General features: G+C 50.4%; 1 protein-coding gene across 1 annotated transcript; it reads right to left on the bottom strand.

Annotated features, from left to right (window-relative positions):
* Nucleotides 1–7,096: 7,096 nt before the first annotated feature.
* Nucleotides 7,097–22,392, bottom strand: SST (somatostatin). The gene is made up of 2 exons (XM_078665489.1): nt 22,160–22,392; nt 7,097–7,548 (listed from the first exon to the last, which is right to left on the bottom strand). The coding sequence occupies exons 1-2, from the start codon at nt 22,295–22,297 to the stop codon at nt 7,336–7,338; spliced, it is 351 nt and encodes a 116-aa protein (XP_078521615.1). The 5' UTR covers nt 22,298–22,392; the 3' UTR covers nt 7,097–7,335.
* Nucleotides 22,393–23,270: the final 878 nt, after the last annotated feature.

The following is a 23,270-nucleotide window of genomic DNA, read 5'->3' as shown; positions in this document are numbered from 1 at the left end:
TATGCCCTTGTGAATTCCCATAGAAGCCCAGGTTAACACCAGAACCCCACTTAAGACTTGGAGGCTCAGACTCACTATTGTTTGCGCTGATGTAAAGTGGCGCAAAGTCATGCAAAGTGACGCAAAGCCATGCAACATGACGTAAAGCCATGCACAGTGATGCATCAGTGCTCCCTTGCACAAGGAAGGTGTGCTAAGTAGGTTGCCGTCACCAGCCTAAGGCTTCCCTTGGCCACCACAGGAAGTCCTTGCCCCTCCAGAGGCCAGGATGCAGCCAGCGGCCTGAGCATCTTCTATGGCCGCGCGTGCTCCAGAGACGCTGTTGCCAGCGGCAACCTTTGAAGATGACCTCCAAGGCAGGACATGTGTCCGGCACAGATAGGATACAGGCCAGGACTGAGCACTATCACTCCAGGCATCACCGTCTCAATTCTTTGTTTACAGAGACAATGGCGGTCCTCGCGCCCTTCATCAGCGCCCTTCAGCGTGGGCGCACGGGTGACGGGTCCGGTGCGCGTGGAGTACTGGATGTGACGTACAGTAAGGCGCTCCATGAAATATTGACTGGATGACATCTGAACATGCTCCAGGTGGAAGGCCAGGATTCACAGGGGCAGGTATCATGTCTGACCAAGAGCTTCCCATTGGGATTTGAGTGACATCAGCACGAATTATAGAATAGCTAATGAGCTCCCTGTCTTGTTAGTAATATCACTTACTGACCATCAAACATACCACCTGCTGGACAGGGGGGAAACATCCTTTACAATGGAACCGTTACAACGAGGTAGCGTTACAACGCAGGATTTACAACGAAAGTCGTTACAACGACTTTCGCTGGAGGGCGCTCTAGGATTAGGAATAGTTTAATTTACTATCCAACACCTTCTCTACTATCCACGGGGACTGGAGTTGGAATAGTAAATTAAACTATTAACTATCCAGTGCCCCCCAACGCAAGTCGTTGTAACGACTTGCGTTGTTAAACCTGCGTCGTAAAGGTACGCGTTGTACCGTCATACATCTGGACAGGGGAACCCACCTAAGCTGACCATGATTATTGGGCGTTCCAAGCCTCTGATTGACATTCTGTTCTACTTCAATCAATGAACAATCAATCAGTCACCATCCGTCCATTTACCCCCTCCCACTTGGTATGATCGAAATATTTCCTTACATTCAGATGCACAGCTTTACCTAAGTATGGCGCTAGGGGCACTACAGAAGGCAACAACTATTGTGATTTTAGGAGTGAGGAAATGTGTTTTAGATTTACTGACAAATGTCCAATTTTTATCGTAATTAAAAAAAAATCGTTCTTCTCTCACTTGGAGCAATTTTTCCTGAACGTGTCTTCCCTTTCTCAGTCCCTCCTGTAAGGCTGGTGTGATCGCTTCTCCTTCCCACCCAGCAGCTGTGCTTTGATCTTGCAGTGATACCTCAGGTGTGCTGATAAGTGTGGGCAATGTGTTTACAAATGTTAGTAATTACAAAAGCTACGCTGAGTGGTTGTGCACCACATTTGTGAGTGATTTCTCGTACGATTCCTGTGGTGTACCCCAAGAAGCTCCCACGTGTACAACCTAACTTTGAAATGTGTTTGTTAGTGATGTGTAAGCTGTACACTCTTGTTTCACACCCTTAAGCAGTTCTTGTACCTTTGCTAGCACCGGGTAACTTACGCATCTTGACATTACTCCTAGGAACAGGAGTGAAGGAATAATCGTTCAGAACATTTCCTTTTAAATTGGACACAGTCTTAGGATTGTCTCTATCGTCAAAAGCAAGATTAAGCCCTTTCTAATTCTAGTTTATCTTTTTTTTAGTTCACATGTGAGGCGCTATAGACCAACATGGCCTTCATCGCACAATCAATCAACTAACCTCTTACTCAACAACGAAAAGCGCCTTGAGGCCCCGTCACTGGTGTGCAGCTGTAAACAACTGCTGGAGTACAAGAGCATTTCACTTAGTTTCTTGCACGTGGGAAGGGTGCACAGTTCAAAGACATCCATTCATCCTCTCGTTTTCAAAGCTTTGAAGACATCTCTTGCAGTACGAGTCTCTTTTTTCTGGTTTATTAAGAGTGGGGGTCCCTGTGTTATTTATCGTCCATAGATTCAGAGTTCTTTCCCCGGGCCGGAGTTCATTCTTTTTTTTCTGTCGCTCACTACCAGGTTTTCCCTCCTTCGGACCATCAGTTGTAAAGTTCCATTGACGGAGCTAATGGGGGCTCTATCGATGGAGAACGGCAGTTCTCTCTACCCTAAATAGGGCTGGCGCCCCATCAATTTGGTGGACAGAGCACTCCGTTGCATTTGCAATGGGCCACCCTGTCTGCTAAACTATAAAGCAGCCTCAAGGTTGGGGGAACAGTGGGGCATATTATTAATAACTTGAGATAATTATCGCAAACCACGCTTAGCGTGATTTTTTTTTATCGCCCCCTCTCGCTGGACTTTATCGCGGACATAACGCAGTATTACCAATGTTCATCTCCACGGCGATAAAAAATCCAGCGATAGTGGTGCACCCCATCTATAATGTGAGATTTCCATCGATAAAAATCCTATCGCTAAGAAAAATCTCACTAATAGGCAAGTGGGGACTTAGCCGTAGAATCCACCTCCCATTGACTATTATGGCTAAGTCAGGTTTTTACCAGGTGTAAAATCCTGGAGCTAATTGTGGTTAGCGCGCGTCTTTTTATCGCATCGCTGGTATTGCTAATAGGCGATAGCTGTGTTAGCGACTGCTTTCAGTCTCTAACAGTTTGGGTACACCCACTTTGCATGTCATTAGCGATAAATATTGCAGTCATGTAAAGCGGGCCCCAAACCGCTCGCTATCACCTGGAAGCTGTCGCTAACTGCTGTTAGTGACAGCTTGATAATTGGGTGATAAAAAAATTGCAGCTTTATCGGCAAAAAGTGCCGCTAAAGCGGCGATCTGGCCCTTGCTAATATGCCCCTAAGTCTGCACAATTCATAATAGGCATATCATTTGGAATTGCTGCATTTGATTTATTTAGGGTTGTGAGAGAAGTCTGACGTGCCTTCAATGTGCTGTAGATGTACATGGCGGCCCCGGTTTGCTCATTTATCATGACACGCATCACAGCAACCACATATTTAGTGCAAGGTGGAAAACACGGTGCAGAGACACATCTTCAAAGAGTGGATAGTTATGTGTGCCCCCCTCTGCATTGGAAAGCAAAAAGGGCTGCCTAGTGCAATGCGCAGCCTCACACCAAGGTGCAGAAGTGAGTGAACCGTGTGTAGCAAAATATTTATACTGAGGGAATACCCTTCCAGCACAAACTCTATGCATAGACAAATTTAGAAGGTTTCCACTCATTATGTGTGCACTGAGCACACCTGCATCGTGTTTAAAAAAATAAATTTAAAAAAACACAATTTCCCTTGTTTGTACCTGCTTGAACTAGGCAGTAGTTTATAAATGCATGCAATGCCCAGCCTAACTGTCTTAATGGATCGAGCTTTTTGATAAAACCAGTGGTTGTTTGCGTTGATGCACCCCAGCAAAGCCCCCTAATATAAAGTGCCATTTTTATACTCTGCAAAGTACATCTATCTCGCACAAAATATCTTTTGCATTAGATAGTACATAGCAGGGGCCACTTTGCATTGCGTGGCGCAGCTTTGCCTCTTGCTAGTGGCGGCACTAAACCTTAGGGGCCTCATTTATGAAGGCCTTTCGCCGCCAGTGCGTCACTTTTTTTTTACCATTTTAAAAGTGACGCACCGGTGGCGCAAGACCTTCATAAATAAGGCCCTAGGGATTCTCTGCTGGAGGGTCTTGGGAAAGCCACATGGTAGTTCTTGGTTTCGCTTAAGTCACTGTTGGCACATAGGATCTGATTTAGAGTTTGGCAGACAGGATACTTCATCGCAAACGCACCGGAGGACCCCGTCCCCTAAACCGATAACCCCTCCCTCATTTAGAGTCGGGAGGAACAGAAGCATTCCGTTAACGGAGCCGGTGTTGGCTCCAATGATGTATTACTGCCAGCTGCAGCCTGATGAAGTAGGGGCTGTCAGAGGAAGGATTTTACACCTTTCACCCTATTTAATGAGGTTGGTGCAAAAGCTTTTTTTTTGTGTCCATCACTGCCAGGAAAAACCTAGAGGTAAGGGACAGGAAGAAAACAATAATGACCCCCACACCCGGCTGTGAGGGTCATTATTATTTTTTTTCTTTCAAAAATAATCTCCCACTTTGGAGTTTGCTTTTAAAAGTTTGCCACCCTTCCATCATGGCTGACAGTCCCATCTGTCAAGCTCTGCGTACATGGACAGAAACCACCTCGACAGAGGTTCCTGTCAATGTACAGAGCTGCTTTCAGGGTTTGTTGGCAACTCTAAATCTGGCGGGAGGTTGCCCCTTGTGGTGGTGGAGGCAATGTCCTTGCCATCCCGATAATGTACCCTCTGACCTCCAAATTGTAAATCAGACTAATAGCTATCATGTTTAATGTTGTGCACTTTTTCCATGTTTTACTGGCTGCTGATTGATCATAAATCAATGCCTGAAATACAAGGTCATTATGGATTGATGGACGGACAGACACATGGCTGGATGGATGGTTGGATGGATGGATGGATGGATGGATGGATGGATGGATGGATGGATGGATGGATGGATGGATGGACGGACAGACGGACGGATGGATGGATGGATGGACGGATGGATGGATGGATGGATGGATGGATGGATGGATGGATGGATGGACGGATGGATGGATGGGTGGACGGATGGACGGACAGACGGATGGATGGATGGATGGATGAATGGATGGACGGACGGATGGATGGATAAATGGATGGATGAACGGATGGAAGGAATGGACTAATGGATGGAAATGCAGCCTCTAATTAGCCTCCTAGCTTTTCCAATATTAAGCACCTCTCTGTTGTGCGTCATGTTGTGTAGCGAAGTACAGGACATGTGGCTGCCGGCACTAGAGAGCTCCTCCGGCACCCCTCTGTCACCCCTCTGTCACTTTCAGGCTGCCCAACACCCGTCCCAAACCCCTGCCCACTGATAATCCCAAATGTAAAGGACATTGGCAACATAGCTGCTGGACGATGGGAGTTGCCACTTGCCGCATTCTGTCTACGCTGCTCTGTGGGAATCTCTAACATGTGAGTAACACTCCAACTGAGCAGCGGGTGAAGACGGTTGACCCAAAGCCCAGTTCTATATGTATTTCCATATTTTTAGACAAAAGTCTACATATATCACAAGATTTCTGCCATCCATCCACCCTCTCTGCCATCCATTCATCCATCCATCCTTTCTGCGATCCATTCATCCATCTGTCTATCTGGCTAGTTACCTGGTTGTGCAAAAACAAGGAGAGAGTAAGGGATTTCCACAGCGTGGAGGGGAGTACTCCTGGTCCCCTTGACTTTGAAGTAAACAAACAAAAAGAAGGAGTACCACCACAGGACCTGTCAAGGTCTCAGCAAAATGTGGGGAGAGAGAGTGTACAAAAGAAGAACATTCTACTTTTGTACACTCTCTCTCCCCACATTTTGTTGAGACCTTGACAGGTCATGTGGTGGTACTCCTTCTTGTTGTTTAATTGCCTGGTTGATCTGTTTATCTGGTTGACTGTATGGCTTTCTACGGATTTGCCTTTCTTTCAATCTTTTTGTCCCTCTCTCCATCAGTATGTTTAGCTTCCTGTCAATTGGTCTGTCCATATTTTTATGTCATGTGCAGGGCTTTAAGTGGGCCGGGTCTCACCGGGTCTGAGCACCGGCAGTTTTTTTAACGGGTCTCTATCGAGCTCTGTTTTGTGCCCTGGCACAGGCGGTCCGGTCTATTTTTCCGGACGGCAGTGACAGTGGGCACATCGATGTGCACGTGGTGAGCGCTGTAGGGGAAGGGAAATCCTTTAAAGAGTCATTTTCTCTCTGGATTTCCCTTCTCTTTTTGAAACTCAGGAGAAGCAACATTGTCGTGGTGTCAATGGGACTTTAAGTGGAAGCTTTTTCGATATTATATACAAGCCATAGTTGCTGCTTATTTATCTGATGCAACTAACAACCATTGACAAAGCCAATAGTCCTGACTTGTAGGTATGATGTTACTTGTTGTATCATGTATCTGGACACAATGACAGGAACAGCAAAATGCAATTACGGCGGCTAAACACAGATTTTTAGCTTAAGTGTTTTTAAGCCACGCCCTTAATTACATTGACCACGCCACTTTGAGAGACCCCCCAGTTGTTCATCCCACTTAAAGCCCTGGTCATGTGTCTATGTCTCTTTCTAACCACATATTTGCCTGTCTGTCTCCCTCTCCATCATTCATTTTTCCACCCTAATTTCAAGGCAAATAGTGGTCAATGTGTTCACTTGTGTTGTTGATGCATTTCCCCTTGCCTGCTTATGACGGAACCACGCCGTCATGAGCCACGGGCGGCATGTGCTCATTACAACGTGGTTCTGTCATGCGGCTGCCGCTCCGCCCACGCAGCAACCCCCTAGCCCTCCGCGCCGCTGTGAAATTCGCACCGCGGCAAAGGGGTTAAGTACAGGTGGTGGTATCTCTAATGGAGATTCTTGTTGTTTTTTTTCTGCAGTAATATTATCATTTCCCTGTTCTCTTCTTCCTATTGGTCCCCCCCACCACAGTAGTTAATTTGAAAAAAAATAAGTGCTGAGGCTCTAGTCGGGAGGCAGTTTGCACCACTCCATTTCTCCTGATAGTGCTGCCTTAAACTGAACCAACTACTAACCATGAAAGTGGGGAGAGGATGTGGTATAATGGTTAGAGCTGCTGACTTCAGAACGGGAAACCAGGTTTGAGTCTCCCGCGTCGGCTCAACATCCTGTGAGTCTGGGCTAATCGCTTAATCGCCACATAAATGATTTTGTCCTTATCTGGCGCTCATGAAAAGTGCCGGTGTTGATGATTAAGTGCCAGTGCTGAGCACCGAAAACCACCGTCTCAAATTAAGCACTGCCCCCCAGCAGGAATGTGAGAGCAAAGAGCCATGCAAAGCGAAAACCAGAGACCCAAGCGTGCCCTCCAAGAAGTGCTCAAAGACGAAGAGAAGCGCTACAGTTTGAAACATAAACTTTATTGCAACAATGAATTAAAAATATTACTTCTGTGAGAACTGCAGAGTGCATTTAAGTACTATTCAGAGACCACAACCCAAGCAAATCATGTACAACTTCAACTGAAGGTTTTATTCAACGCAACGTGAACTCAATTCTGGATTCAGCACAACTGTGAGTTGTATTTACAGTCTTCGGCTCAGGGGTGGGGGGCGTAGGAAAAGTGGGGTGAGGTCGGCTAGCAGGAGGTGAAGGTTTTCCAGAAGAAGTTCTTGCAGCCGGCCTTGCGCTCCCGGGGAGCCAGGGCCGGGTTGGAGCCGGCGGAGCGCTCCAGCTGCAGCCGGACCTCATCCTGGTCGCTTCCCCTGGACAGGTCCTCGGACTCGGCGGCCTCGTTCTCCAGCTGCGAGGGCTCTGCCAGCAGCTCTGCCAGGAAGTACTTGGCCAGTTCCTGCAGGAACACAAAAGATGGGGATGTTACATGCAGTGCTTAATTTGTAAAACAATAAGTGCCAGGGCTCTCGTCAGGAGGCCGCTGCAGCTTGCAGCACACATTGCTCCTGCCATGCTGCCAATGATAGTAAGAACACAACTATTAACCCTCGCAATCCTACAAGTGTGATAGTTTGATCTCTTCCAGGACCCCAAAAGCTGTAACAATGGCTTGGGTGGCCGATCATAGTCATGTTTAATGTATATTGAATTAATAATTTCCTGTTGTTGTGATCATCTCTAAATTAGCCAGACAGCGCCACCTTGTGGCAGGCTGTCACAAGCACCGGTGTTGTGAATTAAATGCTGGTGCGGAGCACTGGAAACCACCGGCTCAAATTAAGCATTGGTTAAATGACAGACTGACATGTGTCAACAGGTGGATTAGCTGGGCACCATAGTAGTCATTGGCATGGGCTATCATAGGTTTGAGAGACCCAGCCGCAGCCTGGCATGGGTCAACAGGTAGGATAGCGGGGAACCATAAGAGTCATAGGATTGGACCCAGTGGCTGCCTGGCATGAGTCAACATGTGGGTTGACTAGGCACCATTAGAATCATCAGAATGTTTTGTTGTAGCTTTGGGAGACTAACCAGTAGCCTGGACAAAGTCAACAGGTGGGTTAGCTGGGCACCATAAGAGTAATCGGAATGGGCTGTTGTAGGTTGAGAAGCCTACCACCCCCCTGCCCCCCCCCCCAGGAACCCACATATGTCTGGTGCTACAATTGGGATCTATTTATATACACCAATCTGCAATGTCCGGCTACTACATCTGGTGGCAGTGACTGCTGGTAATGCAATGAATGCCTCACCAGTGCCTTTACTGGCAACGTCACTATGGAGCCTTCATCACTAGATCTCCTCTGATCCACAACTTTGGAGGTGTGTGTTAGCAAGAATGAAGAAACTTTTGTATATCTTGTTTTAGATGAGCAACAATGGGAAGAGAATGTGTGGCAAATAGTGTACTCTGTCACAGAACTGTGGAAACTTCACACAATGACACAGAAGAACCACTGAACTAGCAAATATTGACAGAGAATAACAATGCAAAAGAGCATGCTGCCAGAGAAGAACAATCGAAAGACTGTACGGCTAGCAGAACAACCATGCTAACAATACACGCTGCCATAGAAGAACAGCGGCAACAATGTACGCTGTCGTAGAAGAAAATGGAAACATTGCACATTGTTAACCCGTTGGCTGCTGCCGTCGGCCAACGGTCGTCCCGAGCACTACCTCAGTAGTGCTGCACACGTTCGTTGGTGACGCGACCCCACCCGTTTCTTCGAACGTTCAGCACTGGCACAGAGCCTTCGAAGCAGCCAACGGGTTAAAGATCAACAATGAAAACAATGCACGCTGTCACTGATGAACAATGGAAACAGCATACACTGTTGTAGAACAATGGAAGCACTGCACATTGTTATAGATCAACAATAGAAACAATGCATGATGTCACAGCAGAACAATGGAAACAATGCATGCTGTCATAGACAATGGAAACAGCACACAATGGCGTAGAAGAACAATGGCTTCAGCGTCTACTGAAGAACAATGGAAACAGCAAGAGCTGCCAAAGAACAGTGACATCCGGGTGCTGAACCTCTGCAGCACTACATTGAGCGAGCAGTAAAACATCATTAGCATTCCTGCAGTAATGTTGATGTAACATGATGCTAGTCATTGCCCTGCTACTCAAAGTGAGAGAGCAAGAAAGGGACTGCATGACATTTGCACTCAAGGTACACCCTCAAGTGCAGATTTCATTTGAACCACTCACGGGTCAGATGCCTAAAATGCGTCACTTCCTGAAACTGAACTGGTTATGTGTGGGACTGTCACAACATTACACTGGACCATTGTCTGTGCCCGGATTCATTTCTCACAAAGCTGGTTTGTGCTAGTTTAGTAGATCTGGGGTTGTGTGAAATCCTAAAGGTGTTTGATCCGTTCCCACACAGGTACACCCCCTTTGTGAAATCATGGTACTGTCCGATCAGAGGATCCAACTGTCCTCTAGAACGAGGGCCTTTGAGTTAATACAATAGGGAGAAATTGAAACCTTCCTGGAGAAAGTAGAGTGCTGTGAGAGAAAAGCAGAAGAGGACTGGATGGAATATGAAGAGGAGGTGAGAAAGAGAGAGAGAGAGAAGGGGTGGGGGAAGAGAAGAGAAGAGAAGAGAAGAGAAGAGAAGGGAAGGGAAGGGAAGAGAAGGGAAGGGAAGGGAAGAGAAGAGAAGAGAAGAGAAGAGAAGAGAAGAGAAGAGAAGAGAAGGGAAGGGAAGGGAAGGGAAGGGAAGGGAAGGGAAGGGAAGGGAAGGGAAGGGAAGGGAAGGGAAGGGAAGGGAAGGGAAGGGAAGGGAAGGGAAGGGAAGGGAAGGGAAGGGAAGGGGAGAGGAGAGGAGAGGAGAGGAGAGGAGAGGAGAGGAGAGGAGGGAAGGGAAGAGAAGAGAAGAGAAGAGAAGAGAAGAGAAGAGAAGAGAAGAGAAGAGAAGAGAAGAGAAGAGAAGAGAAGAGAAGAGAAGAGAAGAGAAGAGAAGAGAAGAGAAGAAAGGAAAGACAGAAAAGAAAAGAAAAGAAAGCATTGAGGGAAAATGGGGTGACCGAGAAAAGAAGACACTACGGGTGCAGAATTAAAAAAAGACATAAAGCATGGAGGAAAAGAGTGGAAATGTAGGATGAATATATAGAATGAGAGAGGGGCAGGAAGAAAAAGAGAACAGCAAGAGGAGGGGTCTGAAGTGGAAAGAATGGAAGAAGCAAAGAGGAGCGTCAGATAAAAAGAAATTAACAGAGAAAAGGATGGTGATAGAAAGGTAGAGAAGAAAAAGTAAAGCTATAGAAACAGTAGGCAAAAAGGTAGAATGAGGGTGGTGGTTGTACAATGATGTAAGGAGAGAGACAAAAGAAAGGAAAAAAGGAGGAAGGGCGCACAGGAACAAGGGTGGGAGGGAAGAAGGAAAATATCGTAAAAGGAAAGACATATTGAAGGAAGGGAGATTAAAGAAAGGAGCATGGATTTCAGAAGGGAGGGCAGAAACAGGGAAAGAGAAGAAGAGAGGGAAAGGAGAAAGGAGAGGAGAGAGGGACGGGTTGGACGAGGGACTCTGGAAGAGACATATGTGGTGACAAAGAGGTAGAGAGAAAGAGAGAGGGGCTAGAGAAAGAAACATATAAAGGAAGAAAGAGAGAAGGCGGCAGCGACAGAGAGAGATAAAGTATGCGAGAGCCAGTGGATGAGACAGAGAGAGAGGCGCAGGGGGAGGCCGGGAGAAAGAGATAGCTATGGGAACAAGTAGAGATGGAAGGAGAATTGTGAAAGAAAGTAGGACAGAGAGAATTAGAGGGAGGGAGACTGAGGCGGATAAAGAAAGCAAATAGGATAGGGAAGTAGACAGAGAGTGAGAGAGAGAGCGAGTGAAGGATAGAGAGATGCAGACAGAAAGGGTGAAAGAGAATGGAAAAATAAGGAAGAATGAGAAAGTGACAGAGGAGAGACAAAGGTAAGAAGGGAAACTGTGAGAGGGAGAGAGGAGGATTAGAAATAGGAGATGGACACGAAGAAAGAAGCATGGAGCAAAAAGAAGGAGGGCAGAGGGATTTAAAAGAGGAAAAACTGAGACCCCAAGGCAGAGTGAACAATACAGGGTGAGGGAGAAGGTGAGAGAGAGGAAGAGACACTGAAGAGCGAGAAAGGTAAAGGAAGGGAGTGTGATACACAGAGATAGAGAGCGAGAGAAAGAGAAAGAGAAAGAGAGAGAGAAGAGAGAAATAGAAGAGAGAGGGGGGGGATCAAGAGGGGGAGAGAGAGGAGAGAGAAAGAGAGAGGAGAGAAAGAGAAGAGAGAATAAAAGAGAGAGGAGGAGCAAGAGAGAGCAAGAGTTTCCTGCCGCTAAAACGGCGATAATTTTAACGAGGTTCTTGCTAATATGCCCCCAAGAGCGGAAGGAGACAGGGAGAGTCAATGTCTGAGGAAAGAGTCGAGTCAGATGCACGTGTGTGTGTTTGTATGTATGCATATATGTGTGTGTATATGAATGCGTGTATGTATGTGTGGTGTATGTGCATAGATATGTGTGCATATGTATTATAATGATGTGTGAACGTATGTACATATGTGTGCATGTACATGTGTGTCTGTTTATGTGTGTGTACACTTGTGTAGGTTTGTATTTGAGTGCGTGTATATGTCTTTAAATGTGTGTGTGTGTGTCTAAGAATGGGTGTGAGTGCGTTTGTATGTTTGCATGTATAAATGTGTGTGTATCTGGGGGGTGTATCTATGTAGATGTGTGTGTATGTGCTTTTGTGTGTGTGTATGTGTATGTGTGCGTGTGTGCATGTGTGTTATTTGTGTGTGTGTATATATTTATACACACACATACACACACACACACATATGTATATACATATGTGGGTGTGTATGTATGACTCAGGCACTCGCATCTCCCCGCACTGACAGGCAGTAAACCCCGTATCTGAGGCCCGCCAGCCGCCACAATAACTCAGCCGCTGCCAGGCGCTGCTTGGGAGGCGGCCAGGCCCTGCCCTGCTGGAGCTGCTGATAACGAGGCGGCAGACGCCGCTCTGGCCTTTCAGCCACACACTTATAAGGCGATCTATTGAGTGCATTGTACATGGAGGGGGTGGGGGAGGGGTCTCTCTTCAAGCGCCTGCGAAGGAGCGATGCAAGCGAGCCAGAATAGAGCGCTTTACAGACAAGGGTGCAAGCAGCCTCCATAAAGCGCTGTAATGGAACTCTGGGTTTTGAGAACCGGAACTGGGCGCTGCAAGAGACAGCAACGGTTGAAAAGGTGAACAGAGAGTGCTGTAAACAGACGCGATGTGGGGAGCAACTTGGAAAGAATGATGTAAGGCAAGTTAGGGGTGTTATTACTAGAAAAGGCGCTGTAAGAAAAGTTGGTCTTACAGCAGCTGGGCGAGCGCTGTAACAGACTCCAGCTGGAAGAGGCATCCCGAGAGAGCTCAGTGAGAGACGACACGGGGGGCAGTTCATGTAGAGGGGTCTGTAAGGGAAGCCAGGATTATACACCTTTGATCACAGCGCTGTTAAGAGAAGACAGGGGTTTAAGAATCATGGACAGAGCTCGGTTAAGAGAGGACAGGGGTTTACGCATCACGGACAGAGCTCGATTAAGAGAGGACAGGGGTTTACGCACCACGGACAGAGATATGTGAGAGACTACATTGAGCTGCAGCACCCTGGGTAGAGCGCTGTAACGGAATGCGGTGGTTTCAGCACCAGAGACGGAGCGCTTTAGGAAAAGGCATGGGTTTCAACTGCATGGACATGGCTCTGTTCGAGAGGACAGACGTTTTAGCACCACTGACAGAGCGCTGTAAAAGAAGACAGGGTTTCAGCACCACTGACAGGGCTCTGTGAGAGGAGACAGGGGTTTCAGAACCACTGACAGAGCGCTGTGAGAGGAGACAGGGGTTTCAGCATCACTGACAGAGCGCTGTGAGAGGAGACAGGGTTTCAGAACCACTGACAGAGCGCTGTGAGAGGAGACAGGGATTTCAGCACCACTGACAGAGCGCTGTAAAAGAAGACTGGGTTTCAGCACCGCGGACAGTGTGCTGTGAGAGGAGACAGGGGTTTCAGCACAATTGGCAGAGTGTTCTAAGGAAATACGGGGGGTTCAGCGGCACAGACAGTGCGCTGTGAGAGATGACATGGGTTTCAACTCCATGAACAGGGCGGTGTGAGAGACGACAGGTTTCAGCACCGCGGGCAGTGCGCTGTAGGACAAGGCAGAGGTTTCAGCACCACAGACAGAGCAGTAGGACAAGGCAGAGGTGTCAGCACCATGGACTGTGCATTGCAGGACAAGGCAGGGGTTTCAGCACTGTGCGCTGTGGGACAAGGCAGAGGTTTCAGCACCACGGACAGTGCGCTGTCGCACAAGGCAGAGGTTTCAGCACCACAGACAGTGCGCTGTAGCACAAGGCAGAGGTTTCAGCACCACGGACAGTGCGCTGTCGCACAAGGCAGAGGTTTCAGCACCACAGACAGAGCAGTAGGACAAGGCAGAGGTTTCAGCACCACGGACAGAGCATTGTAGGACAAGGCAGGGGTTTCAGCACTGTGCGCAGTGGGACAAGGCAGAGGTTTCAGCACCACGGACAGTGCGCTGTAGCACAAGGCAGAGGTTTCAGCACCACGGACAGAGCAGTAGGACAAGGCAGAGGTTTCAGCACCACAGACAGAGCAGTAGGACAAGGCAGAGGTTTCAGCACCATGGACTGTGCATTGTAGGACAAGGCAGGGGTTTCAGCACTGTGCGCTGTGGGACAAGGCAGAGGTTTCAGCACCACGGACAGTGCATTGCAGGACAATGCAGAGGTTTCAGCGCCACGGACAGTGCGCTGTAGCACAAGGCAGATGTTTCAGCACCATGGACAGTGCGCTGTCGCACAAGGCAGAGGTTTCAGCACCACAGACAGAGCAGTAGGACAAGGCAGAGGTTCCAGCACCACGGACAGTGAATTGCAGGACAAGGCAGAGGTTTTCAGCACCACGGACAGTGCGCTGTAGCACAAGGCAGAGGTTTCAGCACCACAGACAGACCAGTAGGACAAGGCAGAGGTTTCAGCACCACGGACAGAGCATTGTAGGACAAGGCAGGGGTTTCAGCACTGTGCGCTGTGGGACAAGGCAGAGGTTTCAGCACCACGGACAGTGCGCTGTAGGACAAGACAGAGGTTTCAGCACCACGGACAGTGTGCGGTGAGAGAATACAGTGGTTTTAGGATCATTGACAGAGCGCTGGAAGAGAATACATGTGGTCTCGAACCCCGGAGAGAGCGCTGTAAAACCAGAGCATGTTTTTTCTTTCCACGAAGAGAGCGCTGTAAGAGAAGACAAGGGTTTCCGCACCATGCACACAGCTCTCTAGGAGGGCAGGGGTTTCACGTCTACAGACAGAGTCCTGTAAGAGATGTCGGATTCCAGCACCCTGCAGAGGGCGCTGTGAGAAGGCAGAGATTTCACCACCAAGGACTGCGCGCTGTAAAAGAAGACAGTGCGTTTAGGACCATGGACAGAGCACTGCAACTGAAGACATGGAGGGGCATATTTACAAGCCCCTATCGCCACCACAACGCCACTTTCCACAATGTTCGTGGTGGCGATAGGGGTGTCACCTTATTTACAAGGCAGTGTTGAGCCATTTAATGTCGTTTAATGTTGCTTCGTAAATAAGGCACCCTTTCATGCTACAGTTAGCGTGAAAAGGGAGGGCAACAGGTGTTGCTGTGGGTGTTCCACTCCAACACCCATTGATTTTGCCAATCAAGTAGTGTAAATACGGGGCAGCGCCAAAATTAAAGACGAGGAAAAACCTGGTCTTACCCTGGCGCAAACGAGGAGAAATGTTTATTTTCTCCTTGTTCTTGCTGTTTTCATGTATGCTGCGTTGCGCAGCAAACATGGAAACAGCAAAGCGCTAATGACTGTTTATGTTCAGGAAGGTGTCCCTTCCTCCACATAAACAATATTTTTTTTTAAATTATGTTTTGCAAGTTCTCTGTGTGCTGCATTAAGCAGCACACATAGAAGTTACGAAACACCATTTAAAGATTGTTTGTGTGCAGGAAGGGGGACCTTCCTGCGCATAAACATTCACTCCCATCAACAGAAGCACCGTTGCACTATGGTGCAAGGGGGCCTGCATTGGTGCTAGGCAGGTAAAGTTAGTGCCAGCGCAGGGGGAAACGCAGGACTGCACCATATTCTTGTAAATATGGTGTGGCCCTGCGTTTCAAAAGTGATGGAGCATGGCGTTAGTCTTCTTGGCTTAATGACACGTTTGTAAATATGCCCTGGAATTTCAGCACCCAGGTGAGAGCGCTGTAAAACAAAAGCATGCGGCTCCAGTACCCGGAAATGGAGAGAGAAAGAGAGAGAGAGCTATGTAAGACCGGCCAGATGTAATGATCACTCCGGAGGGGCTCTCTAAGACGAACTGAGGGGTCAATAGCGGGAATGAATACTCTAGTCACTGTGCGCTGTAAAATAAATCGGAGATTTCATCGGGTTGGATTGAGCGATATAAGAGAGCACCCAGCTTTCTGTCTTCTAGGCCGAAGGGTGAAATATCTCACTATGGTTTTACACCCAGAAAGAGCGCTGCACGAAGAAGCCAGACTTACAACACCTAGACAGCGCGCAGCGCAAAGAAGCCGAGCTTACAACACCTGGGCACAGGTTAATAGGATAATCCAGGGAAGGGTATTATCCTCGAGACAGCTCCTTAAGAAAAGTTATTCTTGTTCAGTACCTAAAGAAGCGCTCTAGGGCTGGTTTTGGGTTTTCAGTGACCTGAACAGAGTGCACTATACACAGTGAGGTCTTTCAGCGCAGTAAATAGAGCGCTGTAAGAGAACCCAAGAGGGTTTAAAGCGCTGGAGAGAGCGCTGTAAGAGAACCCAAGAGGGCTCAGAGCCCTGGAGAGAGTGCTGTAAGAGAACCCAAGAGGGTCAGAGCCCTGGAGAGAGCGCTGTAAGAGAACCCAAGAGGGCTCAGAGCCCTGGAGAGGGCGCTGTAAGAGAACCTAAGAGGGCTCAGAGCCCTGGAGAGAGCGCTGTAAGAGAACCCAAGAGGACTCACAGCCCTGGAGAGGGCGCTGTAAGAGAACCCAAGAGGGTTTAAAGCCCTGGAGAGAGCGCTGTAAGAGAACCCAAGAGGGCTCAGAGCCCTGGAGAGGGCGCTGTAAGAGAACCCAAGAGGGTTCAAAGCCCTGGAGAGGGCTCTGTAAGAGAACCCAAGAGGGCTCAGAGCCCTGGAGAGGGCGCTGTAAGAGAACCCAAGAGGGTTTAAAGCCCTGGAGAGAGCGCTGTAAGAGAACCCAAGAGGGCTCAGAGCCCTGGAGAGGGCGCTGTAAGAGAACCCAAGAGGGTTCAAAGCCCTGGAGAGGGCGCTGTAAGAGAACCCAAGAGGGCTCAGAGCCCTGGAGAGGGCGCTGTAAGAGAACCCAAGAGGGTTTAAAGCCCTGGAGAGAGCGCTGTAAGAGAACCCAAGAGGGCTCAGAGCCCTGGAGAGGGCGCTGTAAGAGAACCCAAGAGGGTTCAGAGTCTTGGACAGAGCGCTGTAAGAAAAGCCAAGAGGTTTCTGAACTCTGGACAGAGCGATGTAAGAGAAGACAAGAGTAATCTGAAAAGAGCGCTGTAAGAGAACCAAAGAGGTCTCCTATCCCAGGTCAGAGTGCTGTAACAGAACCCAAGAGGGTTCCCGACCCCACCCAGAGGGCTTTCAGAGACGCCAAGAGGGTTCAGAGCCCCGGAGAGAGCGCTGTAAGAGAAGCCAGGAGGGTTCATACCCCTACCTAGAATGCTTTGAGAGAAGCCATAAATGTTCAGCGCTCTGGAGAGTGCGCTGTAAGAGGAGTCAAGGGGGTTCTGAACCCTGGAGAGAGCGCTGTAAGAGGAGTCAAGGGGGTTCTGAACCCTGGAGAGAGCGCTGTAAGAAAAGCCAAGAGGCTTCTGATCTCTGGACAGAGCGCTGTAAGAGGAATCAAGAGGGTTCACAACCCTACCCAGAGAGCTTTTAGAGACGCCAGGAGGGTTCATATCCCTGGAGAAAGCGCTGTAAAGCAGCCAGGGGGTTGCAGCATCACGGAGACAGCACTGTAAGAGCAGTGTGGGGGGGGTCAGCATTCTGGAGAGAGTGCTGTATTATAAGTCAGCTGTCTTAGGTCTCCTGAGAGAGCGGAGTAAGAGAAGACAGGGGTTTCATGTACCTGCGGAGACCGCTGTAAGAGACCTCGAGTGATTTCAGCACCCCGGAAAGTGCTTTGTAGGGAGTGCCAAGGATTTCAGCACCCTGGAGAGAGCGCTGTGAGAGAAGCCCGCAGTTTCATCACCCTGGAGGGAGCGCTGTAAGAGAAGCCCGCAGTTTCAGCACCCTGGAGAGAGCGCTGTAAGAGAAGCCCGCAGTTTCAGCACCCTGGAAAGAGCGCTGTAACCCGTAAGAGAGGCTGGCATTTTCAGTTCCCTTAAGAGAGCGCTCTAAGAGATATCAAGGATTTCGCATCCGAGAGAGCGCTCTAATTGAAGACGAGAATGGAATGGCTCTGGAGAGAGTGCTGTAAAAGAAGTCAATGGCCCTTGACTTCAGCACCCCTGGGTAGACGATGCCAAACTTTGGGCACCCTGAAAAGAGCGCTGTAAGAGAAGTCAACCTTGCAGCACCCTAGACTGAGCGCTGTAAGAGAAGTCAGCCGTTTCAGCTCCCTAGAAAGAGCGCTGTAATAGAAGCAAGGGTTTCAGCACCCTGATAAGAGCGCTATAAGAGAGAACAGATGAGTCAGTACCCTGGAGAGACACAGCTGTAAGGACATGCCATGGGGCTTCAGCCCCCTTGAGAGAGCGCTGTAACAGAAGGCATGAGTTTCACTTCCCTGAAAAGAGCGCTGTAAGAGACGCCAGCAATTTCAGTTCCCTGGCAAGAGCTCTGTAGGAGATGTAAGGGTGTCAGCGCCCTTAGAAGAGCGCTGTAAGAGGACACATACGTTTCAATAACCTGAGAGAGAGCTGTAACAGAAGGCTGGAGTGTCATGACCTGGACAACGCGCCCTAAGAGAAGTTAGCGTCGTAGCACCCTAGACAGAGCGGTGTAAGAGAATTCAGCGTTGCAGCACACAAGACAGAGCGTTGCAAGTGACGTCATCGGTTGCAACACCCTAGACAAAGCGCTGTAAGAGTAGTCAGCGTAGCAGCACCCTAGACAAAGCGCTATAAGAGAATTTAGCGTAGCAGCACCCTAGCTAGAGCGCTATAAGAGAATCCAGCGTTCCAGCACCCGAGACAGAGCGCTATAAGAGAAGGCATCGGTTGGAGCCCACAGCGCCAGCGGTCCAGAGATCTGTTACAAGACAAACATGAGTGTCCGCAGCCTGGCAAAGCTGTGGAAAAGGAGACACGGGGTCCCGGCCATGGGCAGAGTGGTGCGTGCTGTAAGAAACGGCGGGCTGTCACCTCCAGGACAGAGCGCTGTAAGACAAGGCAGGGGTTCAGATCACAACAGGGTCAAGACTGTGCATTTTGTTTAGGTATCACATAGCACTCTATAACTACGTTGTATCTTCTGGGCGCTGGAGTTTCACTGTACAGGTTAAGTAGAAGGTTGGGTGCGGATAACACGGGTTGTGAGAGCAGAGACAGTGAAAGAGGGGGCCACCTCTGTTTGAGCAAACATTTACGGGACACAACTATTCAATGCTCGCTCAGGCTCCTGTACAGGAATACAAACTCCTCTCGCGGCGCCGGCTGTGCCCGTCTAGCAAACACAGCGCTGCGTCGGGTTGTGCCGCGTCTTGGCGCCTTATCCAGTTCAATTCCTGCATTATATAAGACATTATCTTGCCTGAAGTGAGGGCAGGGTGGGTTCCCTACACGGCCCCCGCTGCCCCTGGACACTGCGTGACCAGGCAGACAGTGTGGACTGCGAGGGGGATGTGGGGGTCTGCGCCCTGGCTGCTTGGCGACTCACAAATGTTATAAGACCGCAGTGGCACCCCCCAGAAAGCGACCACAAAGGCAGCGCAGACAGTAAGCGCCATCATATGTACAACACAACACCCCGTGTACACGCGGGGCACAAGCGTGGTGCACAACCCAGGCTGTCACAGGGAGCATTGCACTGGACAAAGTGAACACGATGGCCCCTTCACACTACAACTACAACTGGGTGCACTATGGGGCATGTGCGCCACGGGCATTGCACCCCCCCCCCCCCCCGCGCTGGCACACTAAGGGGTGGCCTTCACTTGTAGGTGTGGTTTCGTAGTGAAAACCGTGGCACGGCCAGGCTTTCATGCAAGTTTGTGGGCAAATTCGTTTTTTTTCAGTTTTGGTGTTGCCCACTGGAGTGCGCTGCTGTGGTGCCATGGAATATGTCCTCGATGCCCCCCACCCACCCACACACAAACACACACACGTACACAAAGGTAACTGTATCCCAACCAACAGAAAAGAGGTGTTCGCACTCTGCATTGCTAACACGGGGGCTTCCGGGTGTCACGGGTGTCAAACCCGCGTAAGTGTGGCCACTCAGAAAACCCCTATGTGCGTGACTGCGGCTCCAAGAAGCAGACAGGCAAAAGCAATGCCACCCTTTGAGAAGTCCAGCTGGCATCAGAGGTGGGTATACGTGGCCAAGCTGTGTGCTGATGTCCCAATTGGCATTACAGCTGGCATGTTCCGTGAAGATGTGTGGGTCTGCCCTGGGTGGCGTTACAGCTGGCATGCTCTGCAATGCCAACATATGTGGGTCTGCCCTAGCTGGCATTGCAGCTGGCATGCTCTGTCAGGATGTGTGGGTCTGCCCTGGGTGGTTTACAGCTGGCAAGCTCTGCAAGGATGTGTGGGTCTGCCCTGGGTGGCATTACAGACGGCATGCTCTGCAATGCCAACATATGTGGGTCTGCCCTAGCTGGCATTGCAGCTGGCAAGCTCTGCAGGGATGTGTGGGTCTGCCCTGGGTGGCGTTACAGCTGGCATGCTCTGCAATGCCAACATATGTGGGTCTGCCCTAGCTGGCATTGCAGCTGGCATGCTCTGTCAGGATGTGTGGGTCTGCCCTGGGTGGTTTACAGCTGGCAAGCTCTGCAGGGATGTGTGGGTCTGCCCTAGGTGGCATTACAGCTGGCATGCTCTGCAGGGATGTGTGTGAGTCTGCTCTTGGTGGCATTGCAGCTGGCATGCTCTGCCAGGATGTGTGGGGCTGACCTAGGTGGCATAACAGCTGGCATGCTCTGCAATGCCAACATATGTGGGTCTGCCCTAGCTGGCATTGCAGCTGGCAAGCTCTGCAGGGATGTGTGGGTCTGTTCTAGCTGGCATGCACTGCCAGGCAAGTGGGCCTGTCTTAAGGGGCGTGGCATGGCGTAGGTTCAGCGTGTAAGACTCTTCTGCCCGGAAGGTAATAGCGGGTGCTTTCTGCCAGGATTTGTCTCTCTGTGGTAGATGGCATTCTGAAGGAATGCTGGTTTGTAACACAGGTGGCATGCGGTGCCAGGACGCATGGCTTTGCCCTAGAATGCGCTACAAGTTGCTTCACTCTGTCTCGATATGGGGTTCTGGCAAATTAGGCTTTGCACGGGGTGTGATGTGCCAGGAAGCGTCTCTCCCACAGACTGCATTAGAGGGGCGTGTCCTATCGAAGCACGTGAGTGTGTCTGAGATGGCTCGGCTGGTGGTGTGCCCTGCCCGGGTGCTCGCATCTCTGCGGCTGGTACTTTAAGTGGCATGTTCACTACGGGGCCTGGGTTTGCCACGTGTGTGGGATCTACTTCCGACGACGTCACAATGGTTCCAGCTTACTTCCTGCGGAGGGGTGTGCTTCTAGTTCAATAGTCTGTGCCAGCCTGCCCCAAAGAACACTGCGGAGAGAGGCTATGCCTAAAGGCCACTGCAGAGTGACGGTGTCTGCCACTCTGTCCTAAAGCCCACTGCAGAGTGAGGGTATGCTGAAGTTTAGCCGTGTGACCCACTCTGTCCTAATGGCCACTTCAGAGTGAGGTATGCTGAAGTACAGCAGAGTGGCCAACTCTATCCTAAAGCCCACTGCAGAGAGAGGCTATGCCTAAAGGCCACTGCAGAGTGACGGTGTCTGCCACTCTGTCCTAATGCCCACTGCGGAGTGAGGCCATGCTGAAGTTCAGCAGAGTGACCCACTCTGTCCTACAGCCCACTGCGGAGTGAGGTATGCTGAAGTACGGACGTGTATGTCACTCTGTCCTAAAGCCCACTACAGAGTGAGGTATGCTAAAGTTCAGCAGTGTGACCCACTCAGTCCTAATGACCACTGTGGAGTCAGGGTATGCTGAAGTTCCGCAGCGTACTCCTTTCTGTCCTAGTGACCACTTCAGAGTGAGGGTATGCTGCAGTTCAGCAGTGTGACCCACTCTGTCCTAAAGCCCACTGTAGAGTGGGGCTGGGCTGAAGTACAGCAGTGTACGCACTCTGTCCTAATGGCCATTGCAGAGTGACGGTGTGCTGCAGTTCAGCAGTGCATGCTACTCTGTCCTAAAGACTCCTCAAGATTTAGGGGCATGTGTCCGCGAATCCCTAATGCCAGGGCAGTGGCGTGTTCTGCCCGTTTCAGCGCGGGGTGCCTGATGAAGTGCACTGTCCCAAGACTCTCACGTGTACCTGGGCAGTTTTACATCATGGGCAGCCCCGGGGAAACACGTGCCCCCGGGGCAGGGTTCTACACCCTTCGGCCAAACGAAACATCCTTTTCACTCAACTGCCCCCTACTCCCCTCCAGTGTCCCTGCCCTCGACACCCCTCCAGTCTTCCCTCCCTGCCCTGTACTCCCCTCCAACCTTCCATCCCTGCCCTCGACCCCCTCCAGCCTTCCCTCCCTGCCCTGGACACCCCTCCAGCCTTCCCTCCCTGCCCTGGACTCCCCTCCAGCCTTCCCTCCCTGTCCTCGGTTCTTCCTGCCCTCTGCTACCCTCCTGTCTCCCTTCCCTGCCCTGGACTCTCCCCCAGCCTCCCCTTTGACTTTGGCGCGTGGCTCTTTGGACCGGGCATACCTGTTTGCCGGCTGCTGCTGCCAGGGATTTCTGTAGGAACTGGCGGAGCCGGGGGTCTGTGGGGGCTGCGGACACGGTGCTGACAGCCAGGGCCAGGGAGAGGAGCGCTAGGGCACAGCGGACTCGGCACGACAGCATCTCGACGGTCAGCAGAGGGGCCAGGGGCTGGTGCGCACAGGCGTGTGGCTGGTGCGCGCAGGGGTCTGGATGGAAGTTGCGCGCCGGGGGTCTCTTTGGCTCTGTGCTTCTCCGGCTGCTGCTGCTGCTGCTTGGGGGCTCTTCTTCTGTTCCTTCTGCCTCTGCTGCCTCTGCTGCTTGTGGCATCGCCCCTGCAGACGCCCCCTTTTAAGCCATGGCTCTCACGTCAGCGGAGGTGGCCCCCACCCTCTCCAAGATAAGGAGCGCTTTTACGCACCATTAACCTCCGGCGGATAGATCACCCGAGTGACACGGAAGGCAACATCTGGAGGGGGCACTCATTTCAGGAACATGCTCTCCTTTGTGCCCAGTGTTTGCCCACTCGTCAAGTGGAGGTCTGAGTGGGTGAGGAGTGGGGTAGAGGGCGTGGGCGGGCGCGCACCTGTGCTGCCCTGGCATGGCGCGCCATTACCCTTTGCATCAATGAGCAATGTTCCATTTAAACATGTTCATGACGTAATATTGTGCCATACCCCTTGAGGAATACGGCTGGGGCCCGTCTCAGTGAATCCACGCGACCTTTTAATGGCACCCACGCACTTTAACACGGCGGCACGCTTCCCTCCCCAGCGTGTCCCGCCAGAGCTCGGGCACAACTTTAAACACGTCCAACGGTGGCCGCTTCTCAACAGGAGGGCAACAGGTGTGCGCACTCCAAGAGAACACACACGGGAGATTCCCTGTGTGGGGCAACACCCCAGACACCCCGAGAGGCACTGGCCACTTGCTTCAGCCCAAGCCGCTCTCTTTCCAGTGTGTGCTGTGCACAACTACTTAACAAAGACACACACTCACTTCAACTCGCAACCACAAACACACAATTTGTTGTTCTCTCTCTCTCCCTCCCTCTCTCTCACACACCATACAACCATGCGCTCAGCCACACATCTAGCTACGCTCTCACGAACACGAC

This window comes from Lissotriton helveticus, chromosome 11, assembly GCF_964261635.1.
Source record: "Lissotriton helveticus chromosome 11, aLisHel1.1, whole genome shotgun sequence".
In the NCBI taxonomy this organism is placed as follows: Eukaryota; Metazoa; Chordata; class Amphibia; order Caudata; family Salamandridae; genus Lissotriton; species Lissotriton helveticus.
Note: the sequence above shows the minus strand (reverse complement) of the source record. Positions and strands in the feature narration are given on the sequence as shown.

Bases quoted from the DNA above. Each gene is read 5' to 3' on its own strand.
- SST (XM_078665489.1), bottom strand. From the start codon at position 22,297: ATGCTGTCGTGCCGAGTCCGCTGTGCCCTAGCGCTCCTCTCCCTGGCC. The intron at 7,549-22,159 runs GTATGCCCGGTC...GTGTTCCTGCAG, and splicing joins CAGCAGCAGCCGGCAAACAG to GAACTGGCCAAGTACTTCCT.